The 15219-nt window shown below is 34.0% G+C and overlaps 1 protein-coding gene across 5 annotated transcripts in view; it reads right to left on the minus strand.

Moving 5' to 3' along the window:
• Positions 1-89: 89 nt before the first annotated feature.
• Positions 90-15219, minus strand: part of YTHDC1 (YTH N6-methyladenosine RNA binding protein C1) — a 35834-nt gene continuing 20704 nt past the window's right edge. For 3 of the 5 annotated variants that reach the window (XM_059160091.1, XM_059160072.1, XM_059160055.1), the window contains 8 exons: positions 10415-10499; positions 9212-9378; positions 6650-6732; positions 5347-5383; positions 5211-5274; positions 5042-5104; positions 3202-3336; positions 90-1107 (listed from right to left, as the gene is read on the minus strand). In XM_059160091.1, coding sequence (XP_059016074.1) covers positions 883-1107; positions 3202-3336; positions 5042-5104; positions 5211-5274; positions 5347-5383; positions 6650-6732; positions 9212-9378; positions 10415-10499 — 859 coding nt within the window. In that variant the 3' untranslated portion in view covers positions 90-882. The remainder of the gene's footprint in view (positions 1108-3201; positions 3337-5041; positions 5105-5210; positions 5275-5346; positions 5384-6649; positions 6733-9211; positions 9379-10414; positions 10500-15219) is intronic. The other 2 variants (XM_059160081.1, XM_059160064.1) reach the window with 1 other exon arrangement.

Genomic DNA, 15219 nt, shown 5'->3' on the forward strand with positions numbered 1-15219 from the left:
CCTACAGTTCCTAAAACAAAGCGTTATTTTGTGTCCACGAATGCGTAAGAAAACAAACTTGCATCCAGACAAGAAAGAAGTACAACAGATAAGTGTCAATCTTTACCAATTTATTTTATACAAAACAGTAGCAATGTAGAATATGGGAATTATCTTCTGCTGCCACACACGCAAGTTGTGAACATTCCAAGCCAATGGATACAGTTTGGAGGGGAAGGCTAAACGACAGCATCAACCATGCTACTGAACATAGGAATTTTTTATTTAAAAAGATTAAAAATTAGATAGCAATGTCTTCTTAATATTGCTCTCATCATTGAAGACTGAAGAAAAATAAAAAGTGACTTTTTAAGATAAAAAAAAGAGGGAAAGGGAGAAACAAAGAGGCTGCTACAACACTGCCATACTGTCAACCCATCATACTTCAATATTTGCATACTTGATAGCAGCATTTTTACTGAACCGTGTGCAACTACATTTAGAAACACATCAAAGCAAAATATCATGGCAGTCATCAATCAAGATCCGAAAAAAAGAAAACAAATAAACAAAATAACTCTAGGATGAACATACTATAAGCAGATGAACATTTACGGAGAATGAATCAATATCTACATTCTTGGACTGTTCCATTCTGCTCCAATAAAAGTGTCAACTCAAACTGTCAACTGTGCATTTTTGGAGGATTTGAGTTTTTCCAGTTCTTATTATACTGCATGCTTGGAACAAAGAGGGATATAATAATCCCTTCTACACAATGAACTTTAAGTAGACCGCTGAAAATAAATTTACTACTTGTAAACACACACAAAATTAAAAAAAAAAAAAAAAAAACACAAGATTTTTCTTTATCTTTAAACAATCAGTGCTTCCAAAAGCGCATTATCTTCTATATCGACCTCTCTCCCCTCGGTCTCTGTCCCGGTCACATAATCGCTCTCTTTCTCTTTCTCTATCACGTCCTCTATCTCGTTCTCTGTCTCTTCTATTATCTCTAGGGCGGTCTCGCTCACGCTCGCGATCTCTTTCACGGGGTCTACTTCTCCGACCACTGACAACCGCTTGTGTGCGCCGAAGGAAATCATCCACCCTCATGTCATAATCATGCTAGAAAAGGTTAAAAAATTGGTTAGGTATGTTTAAAAAAAAAAAAAGGCACTTATGAGTCCCTATATTATAATTACTGTACGATAGAGAAAATGTCTAGAAAACTGTACTAATGCCTTAACTCACAAAAGGCAATTTTGACACTGCTTAGAAAAGGATTTTGATGTCTTACTAGAAACCTACAACAGAAATTATTCAAATCTATTGGAACTCAATTCGTGCAGTCTGCTCTATAACTTCAATGACTTTTCCATCCAATCTTTTTAATAAGATTTAGGCCAAAGTAATTATCTAGAGATGACTATCAGCCAACATGGATACAAGCCTGAAGCCAACTATGCTGATTATCATCAATGTTTTTCTGCAATAGGTGAACTCTTTTTCCCCTTCTTTAATTCTACAAACTAACCTGAACCAACTCTGCCCTCTTATGGTAAAATCAGGAATTCTTATATTCCAGATATTCTTTCAAACTGAAGCAATGCTAATGACAACTTTTGAAATAGGACATAATTTTAAGAAAATAAGTACTTTAGTAAGATTGCAAAGACTACTCCACGCAGATCTAATAATACATAAAAGGCTGAGGACGACGAGAGAGGGTAAGATGAGCAACTGTCTAAGTGAGGTCCAAGTTGTCACTATGGCTACCTGTAAGCTTGATCCCTGCTCTGGCTTTCTACTCTTATTCTCAACTCACTATTACTTACTAAACTCGGTCTTTTTTCAAGTCATCTCAAATATTCAGAATATAAGGTTCAAAAACACAATTCCACCTTACCTCTTACAATGAATACATGAATATTAGTATAAAATACATACACTAACCAAAAAATTAAATAAAAAGGGCAAGTATCCTTTCACAAAAGAATCATAGGAAAAATCCCTATTTTGAAAATTATGTAATCATTTATAAAAGGCATTTTTAAAAACACCACAACCCATCTAGACAACTAAGATTTTATCATATAGAGACTATGTATCTCTTCCTGTGTGACTGAAAAGTAAGTCTGTTAGTCAATTAGGATTCTCAAATTGCTTCACTGAATATTAAAGATCATAATGATTTAATTTTGAAGAATCAGTATCTTTATGAGAATAAGAAAATAAATAAAAGTATCTCAAAGGTAGGCTGGGCTACTCTGGCCTACTCTCAAATATGCATGCTCTTCAACAAAGTGGGAAGATAAAGAATGTTTATTTGGCCCTGCCAAAAAATTCATCACGTCACGTATGGTGGCAGGGAGGAGGCTGGGGATTTCCAGACTGTAGATCACACCTTAACAACCAAACTACCTTTCTAAGACTATCAAATTTATACACAAAGGAACTGCAATAAAAAGTACAAGGAGATAATTTCAGTTTTAAAAGACACAAGTACTATTAGGGGGAAAAAAATGGGTATTAATCACTTAATTAACAACCTCTATCTAACTAGTCTAATGAAAACCCAGACATCTCTAACTAGAGATTGCTTTAATTCACCGTTTTGATCAAAAAAACTTTCCAAATCAACCATACTAAATTATTAGAACCAATAATTAGTAAAGGACAATTACTCATCTGCCTCTCTTAACATCTGTCATTTGTTAGCATCATCTTAAGAATCAGACGAGGTGAACCAACAAAATTTGGCAGAGAAACAAGTAACTAAATGAGACTAGAGATAACCTATTAACTAACTTAATATACAAACATCTATCCTGTGAAAATGGAGTCCACATATACAGAAAGCTTAGAAATACTTATTGGCAGTAATAATTAGTTATAATTGAAGACTCCTGTACGAAAGAAAACATCCTACTATATGTTATCTCTGATATTAACCAAGAGTTACAAAGAAAAGTAGCCACAACTTGAGCCGTCTCCTTGATCAGTGAAAAGAAATAGTCTATTCAAATAATCCAAAGGGATTACCCATTTTTAATTAAAAGTTGTAAAAAAAGAATTTAAAAAAAAAAGTTGTGAATTACTTTAAAACAGCAGTCAGTAAGAATATGAAACAGTCTACCACTCAACATAATCTAGCAACCATTTAAATTATCAGCAGAATTCAAAGTTGTTCCCTCAACTTGAGCTTTCTCATGCACTTACTACTCGCTTATCTCTGTATCTTGCTTCATGTGGTACTGGGTGATGGCCTGAGTAAGGGGGATGAGCCTGAGGAGGCGGAGCATGGTGCTGATAGTAAGGATGATGTGGAGGCTGTTCCATTCCAGGATAAGGAGCCTAAAAAAAGAAAACCACTTCCATAAACATCTACCAAATATCCTTGCAAATAAACCATTCTTAGAATTTCCCTATACAAACTACCAATCCCAAACAATTTAATAATCTGTATGATCCATTTACTTTGACATTAAGGTTCTTCAAAATACCCTCTTTATGTGCTTGCTGAAAACATGTAACAAACTAATTATACATCTATTAAGATTTAACATGCTTACACTTTCATAACATATCATTTAAATACGAACAGAACAAAACAAATCAGTATACAGTGCTTACACTAAGCTAGGCACTGTCCTAAGCACTTTAAACATCTTATTTAATTCTTGCATCAACCCAATGAGATAGGTGTTGGTTATTCTAGTTACAAAAAAAGGAAACTAAGCAACTGGTTAAGTAACTTGCTTAAAATCACTGCTAGTAAAAAGGTGGAGTTGGGACATCTGGCATCCAGCTCTAGAATCAATCATCTTAACCACTAATCAAACATCTACCCTTAAAAAAAAAACAAAACCTCCAGGACCTACTAAATTTTTAAATGCCATTATAAAATGAGTTAAGGGCAAATCAAAGATTACTTTCCTAGTTAGCATCAAGATAATATTCTTTTTAAAAATTTTTTAAATTTCCCAGAATCTAAAGGAAAGCAATTCATCTATCTGCATACAGTACCTTAAGTGAAGTAAGTCAGATGAAGAGGCCATATTACAGGCAGCATTTAAAGAAAAAAAAAAAAAGGAAAAAAAAACATAAACAATAAGAACTACTTACATTCCCCAATTTTTTATTTCTCAGGAACTAATGTTTTAGCTATCCTCAATACCTTCAAAGATACTCTAAGAAGATTCAGTTTTCTTACAGAAAGAAGAAAAACTAAAAATTGTGCACAGGAAAAAAAATTATGCACAGGATTTAATTAACCTTATTTTTTTTTTTAAAGATTTATTTATTTTAGAAACAGAGCAAAAGTAGGAGGGGCAGAGGGGGAGAGAATCCCAAGCAGACTCCATGCTGAGCATGTAGCCTGACACGGGGCTAGATCCATGACCTAGATAGAGACCACCATCTGAGCAGAAGCCAACAATCAGACGCCTAATCGACTGCGCCACCTAGGGGTATGAAAGTGTAAAGACCGCAGGGGTTCTTTCTTATTTTTATAGGAAGAATTTACTGAGTATTGAGATCAAAAACACTATGCTAAACTTTACATGTATTTTGTAAATTATCTTCTCTACACTCCCATGAGGTCAACACTGATATTCATTAAATTTCAAACCATACAGACACATTATCCGTTTCATTCACTAACGCAGCCTAAAGCAGAGTGCCTTGCACAGAATGAACACTAAATATTCGATGAGCCAAAGAATGAACAAATGCTCACTGAGTTTTACAGATAAGAACAACTAAGAAACATATTATGATACTTGTCCAAGGTCACTGAGTTGAGAAGGGAAAACATTTGAACCCAGGCAGTTTGCAATACTAACCACTACAATAAAAAACCATAACACTTAATAAACTTGAAACAACACAAATCATTATTAATCTTGAGTTTTAAAAATAGTCCCCCAACTCTTTATCACTGAAGATATATATTTTAAGTCTCTTAATGGGTAACTGTAACAACCACATTTCAAATAAGCGTTCAAAATATATGGAACTGTGAATGAAATTAAATAATTTGCAGAAAAAGAATACAAACCATTCCTTGCCAAGGCGGTGGTGGTCCCATGTTATGAAATTCCCTCACATAATCATTGTAGGACTAAAATGAAAAATATTAAAGTCAATAATAAAAATTACATCCAGAGCTAAAAAGTAAATCAGATCCTGGTTTTACGAACATTAAATACATAAAATAAAATACTTACTCCATTTAAAAACACATCTCGGCGAACTCCTGAAAATCGTCTGTTGGGAATAAGATTTGTGAAACTAAATTCAGGTAATTCATAAACTAGTTCCAAGAATGTAATTTAGAACTAAGCAAGAGTGAACCCAACTTACCTGTCTACTTCCTGGTATCGTGGATCCTTTAAATACCCTGTTCAAACATCAAGCATTTTAGTAAATCAAATTTATATTTTTCATTATGGCATTATAATTAAACCTTCCTTACCACTCATTTCAACTCTTCCCATGAAATACAGTGATGCTATTAAGTGATGCTATTATTGTATTATTCCATTTTCAGATTTTCTTCTCAGATTACATGATAATCTAGGAAGTAACTAAATAACTTACTGATATCACAGAATTAAAAACTGCTAGAGAGGTTTTCATATGAATCTTCTAAATCCACACCCCAATTCTCGCTAGATAGAAAATTTCTTCATTCTGCACCATAAGGAAAGTAAGGGCAGAGGAATTATCTTTGAGGACACTGTAACAGGACTTCCTTAAAACAAATGTTTACCTTCCATCTTAGGTATACACAAGTTTTGCTAAGTCAACCAGATAGTTTTAAAAAAATGCAAACTTAAGGGGGAGAAAAACAGAACTGCAAAAGTCACAAAAATGAAATTATACATTTTAAGTGAAGAACCTTAATGAAAAAAAGAAATATTCTTTCTCCCCTCCTTTAGTAAAGACTCAGCAAATTAAAATGTGAAAACATTTGCGTGGCCATGTTACTGTGGAAAAACTAATTTCACTCTCCAGAATATCCCATTTTGGGTAAGAATGAGGTTTATCAAGCCACTGGTTATGTAAAAATGCTATAATGCTAATACCAATTTTCAAATTGCCTAATTTTTATGTGTATTACTGTTATTAAATAAGTATCTTCTCTTAAATACGGTTCACCTTTTTTAACTCTGGTAAGGGAACGACTAGCTGAAAAGCTGCTGTGTAGATTACAAAACAAGTACTTCTCATTCCTCTCTAAAAACATGATGTTAAAAGATTTTTATTTAGAAAAATATAACTTCAGTGTCTAATTAAAGCTATTTACCACATAAGATACTAAGTATAACAGGAAATAAAAAGAATAAAGTGTAAAATCACTGCTTTCCCTAACCACTTTTAATGTTAAAACATTTGTGCAGTTTCCACTCGTGAAATAATTATAAATTAGCAACATTGGGTAATTAACAGATTATGATAATGAGTCATACTAAAATAGATTAGGTAGCCTTCACAAAATAGAATTTAAGTGACAGCTATTGATAATCTCCTATGGCTTAAGTAGTCATGTCCTAAAGTTTTCTCACTTTTAGAACTACAGAATTGTAATAAATGTTTTTGTTGTTGTTGTTGTTGTTGTTTCATAATTTTAAGTCAAATATCTGCAGGATTATAAAATATTAACCTGGTCTCTGGTGAAACTCAGGGGCATAGTCAATCCTTGGTTTCTTTCTGCTGTTATGAATATCATAATCTTCTGGTCGACGCCTACACAAATTAGACACATTAGAAATTAAACCAAAAACTGCTGGGACAACAAACAGCAATGCAAGAGTTTCTGACAGAAGTACAAAGAAAAGCCCATTATTTTCTTTAAAATAACATGCTAATTTCTAGCTAACAAATTTTAAAATTTCTAAATTTTAATTCCTCTAATTATTATAAATCAATTCTTGAATGTATTGTTGGAAACAAATATTCTCTATAATCCTCCTACTATGATGAGAAACTTGGAAATAGACTGTTCAAAACATGAAATCAAATTTTAGTATTTTAAACAAAAGTAAATGAGCGGCCCTCAAACTAATGTAAATATCCAGTTTAACAAAATACTTTCCCAAATAAAGTCTCCATTCAGGTGAAAAAGCAAGGAAATAAAAAAAAAAAAACTATCATCATTACACACAACAGGTAACTCTAAAATCTATATATTCAAAATTATTAGTATTATTTTAGAAGTCTAAACAAAATAAAGAATTCTTATTTCTTTTTGCTTTGCACAAAATTATGCTTTTCACATGATCATACAGAAAATCTGATACTTATAGTGACTTTACAGGAAAGTTTTAAAAATCTTAATACTTTGAAAAACTAATTTCTAGTTAATAACATTTAGAATTAAGGGAATTTTTTCTAGAGACAATGCCTTAAAATAAAGCTGGGGCAGTTTTAACAGAGTTCATAAAACAATTTCAAAATATATTCTTTAGAAGATGAAATTTTACTGTCTACAGAGGGCTGCTCTTTATGGTCTCCCATAAATCTCAAGGGTTAATGTAATACATCATAAATACACTTCATTTTATTTAGCATTTGATAAAGAACTACACAAAATAAAAATGAAAATTCCAAGTTTTCTGGTAATAAATATTTTACCCTTTAATGCCAAATAAAAATTCTATAATAACCTGGCATCGCTAGTTTTCCAGCTACTTCTTTATCAACTGCTTTCATTAACTTTTCCAACACAAGTTCACTCAAACTGCAAAGTGCAGTAACCCCAAACCCCCCAACAAAATAAAAACAGTTGCATCTACAATAAATAATACTAAGAAAATTAAAAGCTGGTTTAAAAAATAAACATACCGCTTTCCTGTAGTTTGGGGAGTGCATTTACGACCGGTATAAAACATGATAGTAACAGTTCATACAGTAGTCCAACTACTGACTGTAAGCTGTAAGCCACATACATATATGGAGGCCCTGGCAGGCTTGAGAGAAGGTGTAGTGGTGTAATAAGTATAGTTTGCAGTCCATTGCAAAACTGAGGTAAAAACTTCACTTGTATATATTGTATTGCACTGGAAACCTCTTAGCTTAAAACTTCAAAAGACATCTTGGTGTTCAGTCCTTTAAGGCCAAAAATAAGGGGGCTCTGCCAGGTTTCCTCCTACCTACTCGACAGTGTCCTTTTTAAGCTCAAAGAAATGGGGACTCTTGTTGGATTATCTGTACCTACCACAGGATGTTTCCACCAAAAGGAAACTTAACCAAACGTTTCATCCCATCAACCATACATCCAACAGTCTTTAGCAGAATATTTTAGGTTTAGCTGTATGCAAATCTACACAGGGAAAGGTGCTGGGTGGAAGGGCTTAAACCAGTCCTTTGCAAAGACTTCTCCAATTCTGTAACAAGTTAAACCCCCTTTTCCTGGAAAATGCTGCTTAGTTCATAAAGTAGTGATCAATAACCATGGCGATCCTCTAAAAAACACTTTAAGTCCACAGGTACTGCCAGCATCTGGAAAGTTGTAAACAGACACAGCAACAGCCCTTCTTTTCGGTTTGTTGCCGGGTCTCCCAGGGCCACTTGATCCCCTTTGGAAAGAACCTATTGTTTTCAGAAGCTCAGCAAGATGTGTGAATTCACTGGGTACATGTTAGAGAATATTTGGCAATGGGGTTAACACATCACGATGGTAAAATCTGAAACAGTCCCAATAATGCTCCTCTTGAATATCAAAATAACTTAAAACATTTTATCCTCTAAATGAGGCGTCATCTTCTGAAAAACCATTAGTGATCCTTTATAAAAGTCCCATATCTGATAAGGCTTATCCAGAGACACACCTGAAAGAAAAGGCTTTTTACAAAATATTAACAATTTTTGCAAATAAAGACTTCCTCCTCTTCCTCCTTTCTAGCCTGTTCTGAGCAACAAAGGCCTACCTCATTTCAATTGTATACATTGTATAATCAGAATATTATCTAATTTAAACTGGTTATCACTCTTTAGCAAATAATTTTTTCTGCATAAGGAAAGATCCCCATTTTCCTCTTGAAAAATGACTGAGACCAAGGTGACCATGTGAAATCCTCAATGAAGCCACAAACTAGTCCATGCAGCTTGATTTGAGGATTTTCTCTTTCTTCTTTACCGCAGGACAAACTTTTGACGAATCACATTCCTCCATCATGTTATTCTGATACATGTGCCTATTATCAGTCCAAAGAACGTTTCTAACCTTCCCACATCCCGGACTGGTTCTCGACGGGATGGACGTCCTCTTGATCGGGGCTGAGAATGCATTCTTCTCTTGTGACGCATTTTATGAATGACCTGATACAAGTCAATACTTTCATCGGGGGGAAATAGAAGACAAAGCTGGGTTCCACATTCAAGTTCAATTTCCTAGAATAGGAAAGTAGGAATTTACAAAAAGAAAACAGAAGAAACTTTCAATAGACTTGTATTTTCCTGAAGGACAAGAACAAAAATAGACTGACTTGGAGACTTCCTTCTCAAGGCTGATGACCATACAGGATTCCAAAAACTTCCTTCAAAGGTTTTTTTTTTTGGGGGGGGGGGGGGGGGGGGCAAACAAACAAACAAAAAAACACCTTTCTAAAGTGTTCCATGTACTTATATAAGGGTAAAAACTAAAACTGTAGAATCTCCAAAGTTTAATATACCTATGCAGTTGCTTAAAACTCTGTGATAATTGTCCTCTACAAACAAAGGAATATCTCTTTGTGCAAAATACAAAAATATCAGGACAGGGTTATCTACCTTAACACAGTGGAGGAAAAACATGTTAGTGTGTGCCAACAACTTTGATAACTAAGAACTGCTACCTACACTAAAATATTAACTACAAAGAGATACTAATGAATGGACTTTTTAAAATGAATTTTTATTTTCAACTACCAACAGTTCATTTATGAGCAATGAAAGCAGACTACTTCTTGTCAAAGTTACGTGTAGAAACTATGAATAGAAACATATTCTACTATGAGTAGAACCTAGGAGTCAAAGATTTTGGTTTATTTTAAACCACCACTTTTAATTTCATTTGTAGACTTGAAAACCTAGGTACACATACTTTTCATACAGCTTCCTTCTAGTCAGAAAACTTCAATGAAGATGTTCTAATGGCATTTCAAAAATTATACAAAATATAATAATAATATAATGAAAAAAATTAAAAATCAGGACAAGAATTTCTCTTCAAAAGGGTTTCAACTGGTATTTAATGAAAATACCATATAAAGATGCCTGTCTTTCAACATTCATGGAGGTCAAAATCACAGTAATCATGAATTCCAAATATTCTCCCTTAATCTATCACATGAATTATTTCAAAAATGGCTTAGAAATGTCCTTCAATAAAAATATCTAAAAGGACTGATTAAGTGTATGTTTTAAATAATCAATTAAAACAACAAACCTGTCCATCACGTCCAATCTTTACTGGTTTATGTTCATTCCAAGGATTGGTGAGATGAGCTGACTTAGTGAAGGGTAATTCACGCCTAAATACAAAGTAATGTCAATTATATTCTTTTGCAGAAACTTTTAGGGACCATATACTATACTTCAGCAATTAATCTTGATTTAAATGTGACTGAAATTTAAAGAATCACTTAGACTAAGACCACTTATTCTCCAGAGAGCCTCTTTCTCTTTAGAGATGTGTTCTTGCCACATTCCGGTGTCCTCAAAAAAAAGTAAATACTGTATTTAAGAACATGAGCTCAGAAACTCAGACAGTTTAGGTTTAAATTCCAGCTCTCCCTTAACTTCTCTCTGAGCCCGGGTTCCTCAGCTTAGAAACAAGAGTATCACTACCTACATTTCATATATATTGCAAAGCAATATATAAAATGTTTCATTATCTCTAGCTTCTGAGTACTCAAAAAAAATTTTTTATTATCTAATCAACAAAGAGCTGAACTTAATCAGACAGTTAATACCAAATTAAAAATAGTACCCATCATCCTTGGTCCAGCGCTGCTCTCCCAGATTCAAATGTCACCCCCCTTTCCTTAAATAAATCTTTTATTTATTTGAGAGAGAGTTCGAGCATGACCGGGGATGGGGGGGGGGGGGTGGGGATGGAGGAGAAAGAGAGGGAGAAGCAGACACCCTGCTGAGAAGGAAGCCTGATTCATGCTGGATCCTAGGACCCAGAGATCGTGACCTGAGCCAAAGGCAGATGCTTAACTGACTGAAATACCCAGGCACCCCATTTCTCCCCCTTTCAATAAGGCCATATTCCCTACCATCCATGGAATGGCTCTTGATAATATGAGTATTTACTTATGAATTCATCTATCTGCACACATTAATTATGCCCTTCACTTACATTATGGTACAGTATCTACTTAACTTTAAATCCTGGCTCTAAACTCTGTATCACAAGGCAAAATGGTCTCACCAACATAAAAAAGATATTCTATATTTTTATATTCTTTATCAACCTAGCACAATGCTGAATGCAAATACTATATATAATACCTGTTAACTGTCAAGAAATAATCAAATTAACAGTATCTGATAAGTTTTATTTATATGTGCATGAAGTAATGCCAAATTAAATACTTTAAAGAACTATTTACTGTATCTACAATACACATGAAACTGCTCACCCCAAAGACAAACAAAGATAAGCAAAATACGAAGAGCTGCTTTCCCTGGGTGGTTGGCTCAGTCAGTTAAGGAGCCAACTCAAGCTCAGGTCTTGAGATCTCAGGGTTGTGAGCTTAAGTCCCACACTGGGGTCCATGCTGGGCATGGAGCCTATTAAAAAAAAAAAAAAAAAAAGAGCTGCTTGCATTTCTAAATTTTCTTCCAGAATTATCAAAAAAGAATGAGCACACAAAATTATTTTGGAAAAAGAATGGGTACCACAAAAAGAAGAGACAAGTTTTGTTTTTAATATGGATGGCCATATCTATTTTAGAGAAAGAAAATTTAAAAAAAAAAAAAAATGCTTCCTAGAAGAAAAGTGACCCAAGAAAGCCAAATGTTAGGAGCTAAGGAAGAGTTCCAGTTGAAGCAATGAGAGCTTGTGCAAAGGTATAACAGAGAAGAAAAAACACAAGTAACCTGATTCAGAGGATAAGCTACGTAACAATTTATTCTAATCTTACACAAATCTTCTTAAAAATGAATAAAGAATGCTCAAATTTTGTAACGTGGGAAAAAAAGAAATGTTTATCTAAAGTCAAAGTAACAAGGTGGCATGCTCTGTGGTGATGGTGATGTGAACATATACTGGGGAAGTGGCCTATGAGTAGTGGAAATGGTCATAAAACTCTTGAATTCTTAGTGTGATATTCATTTTACTTCACAAATCAAGAGTTGTCCAGGAATGTATACGTACACATATACAAAATACCTACATACATGCTTTTTTTTTTCTTTTACCTTTTCAGGCTATCAGGGGTTAAAGAGAACAAAAAGACTATCACTAACAAGTCTATACCAAAGTCTAGAGTATCCAGAGGAAAAACTTTAACAATTCTTTGAACTTTAATACTTTCTTAAATTTTTCCTCTAAACTGCCAGTTGAAAAATCAGTTATAGGAAAGGAATAAATAACCTACAAGCCACCAAAATACAGGAAAATTACGAACTACTACTGCACAAAGTTATCATTGTTATTTAAATATTAGCAATGGAATACTGGAAGGTCCAAAGTAAAACCATTACGTTTGAGCTGGTTGAGCCATTTGGGATTAATCTTCGGTCACTGGTTCTAACTAGCCAGGTTCTAGAGACACTTTTCTGTGTTGACAAATTAATCTCTACCACGATATCTGCCAAGAACTGTGAGGCCCTAGGCAAAACAAGACTCAGAATACATTAAGAGAAACTGCAGGACCATGGTCATCACAACTATAGAATAAGCATCCTAAGCTTTACTGTGAGTACTCCAGCGAACATGGAAGTAACTTACCGATTTAAGAGGCTTGGTTAAGTGGAAGCCAATTTAACAAAAGACTATACAACTGTACAAAGATTCTTATACACTGGATAGTGTTAGATTATTAAAATTAAAAGGAGTAATGGAAAAATTCTAAAAGAGAAAATGGGTTATCTGGAATGGACATTAAAGGAGTGACCATAAAATATCATCAGGAGACTTAATTCTGGATGAATGACATTTCATATTGTAAAGCCTTATTTTAAACTAACTCCCACTAACAACTTAAATAAGTCATTTTTTTGTGGTTCCTCTCCTAATGGCTAACATGCACCATCTGGTTGTGATGGTTTGTCTACAAAATACCTAAGCCATAAGAAATTCAGGGGCACCTGGGTGGCTCAGTGGGTTAAGCCTCTGCTTCAGTTCAGGTCATAATCTCAGGGCCTGGGATCAAGCTCCTCATTGGGCTCTCTGCCCAGCGGGGAACCTGTTTCCCTTCTCTCTTTGCCTACATGTTATATCTCTGTCAAATAAATAAATAAAATCTTTAAAAACAACAACAAAAAAGGAAATTCATCAGTTTGCGTGTGTCTCAAGATTTGGCCTTTTAACAACCAGATACTGATTCAAGTAATCTTGGGGCCACACACAAAGAAACTTATGTCTAATTATTATTAAATCCAAAGGGGACTTAAATAAGTCTAACGTAACTATTCTATCTCAAAAGAAAAATACTGATAGCAGTTATTGTTACTGACAACAAAGCTTTAACATTTGATGTTTTAACGGAGTCAAACGTAATTGTCATTTTATAATGAAAACTTAAGAGTACAAAAGACTTACCCCAAGGAAATACCAATGTAATAAATATTCTAAACCCCTCAGAACTCTTTTAAGTATTATAAAACTAGCCTTGAACTAAGTGCTGAGTATTCTCAAAATTAAAGTTATATATAGAGAAAATTAAAGTTGTAACTTTACTTAAGAATATTTTTTCAGAAAGTGCCTTGGTGGCACAGTTGGTTAAGCATCTGACTTTGGCTCAGGGTGCCAGGAATGAGTCTGGCGTTGGGCTCCCTGCTCAGCAAGGAGTCTGCTTCTCCCTGTCCGCTGCCCCTCCCCATTTATATGTGCATGCTCCCTCTTTCAAATTAATAATCTTAAAAAATAATAATAATAAAAGAATATTTGTTCGGAGCATGGGATGGCACAGTGAAGCACTACTCCTGGTTTCAGATCAGGACATGACCTCTAGAGTAGTGAGATCAAGCCCCCTGCAGGCCTCTGGGCTTAGGGCAGAGTCTACTTAAGATTCTCTCTTCCCCTCTCTCCCTGCCCCTCCCACTCATACACTCTCTAATTTAAAAAGAAAAAAAAAAAAAGAAAGAAAGAAAAAGTCCAGGTTAACCTAAAACTTAAATACAATAAGGAACCTTTACTATCCAAAATTTTGTACAAAACATTAGTAGGATCCACTTTTGGGTTTGTACCTCTTCTGTTGGTGTACACATTTCAAACAAGTTAGTAAAATAGCCAATAAGTCAATGAAGAAGAATAGGAAGACAATAATATATGAACAAACTAAGCTCATCTTCTGAAATACACAAATTTCCTTATTAAAAATATGGAAATGAAGGTTAACAGAACAAGTTACGGTCAAAACAAAATATGCTGCAACAAGTTTAAAAGTAAGTTAATTATTTTGTCTCCTAATACTAGGACATCATCATTTCCAAATAATTTCCAGTAACACCAACATTTCTAATCATAAAACCATAAACTAACAAACTTCTTGGGCCTTTACAGTTATAGCTATCCAAATAAATAAATAAATAAATAAGTCAGTCTATCTGCTAAGAAATAGTAAGCGCCCTGTTTTCTCTATGAAGTACCTCCAGATTTTTAAATATTGTAATTTTGATTATAATTTAAGTGTAACTTAATTACAACCTTACTTTCTAAACAAGCATAAATTTATATTTAAAAACCCTGGGAGTAAGGGAGTATCACCTACAGTCTCACTACCCTAACACCGCCTTCCAACATAATACACACTTTGTTATGTTTTTCCATGTTGTTACATAGATAACTACTTCTGCATACTACATTTAAGTGACAAACCATAATTTACTTAATGATTTTCTATATGGAAGAATTTAGAGATTGCTTCTAATTTTTCCCTATAGAAATTATTGATGGAATGAGGAATAATGATATATTTTCATGCAGACAGCATTTTGCTACAGCACCAACAATCAACCTAATGCACTAATTTTAACTATACTGTTGCCCATGTAACTTCAGAGTCCTTCACTGTCCCA

The sequence above is a fragment of the Mustela lutreola genome, chromosome 1 (genome assembly GCF_030435805.1).
Source record: "Mustela lutreola isolate mMusLut2 chromosome 1, mMusLut2.pri, whole genome shotgun sequence".
NCBI lineage: Eukaryota > Metazoa > Chordata > Mammalia > Carnivora > Mustelidae > Mustela > Mustela lutreola.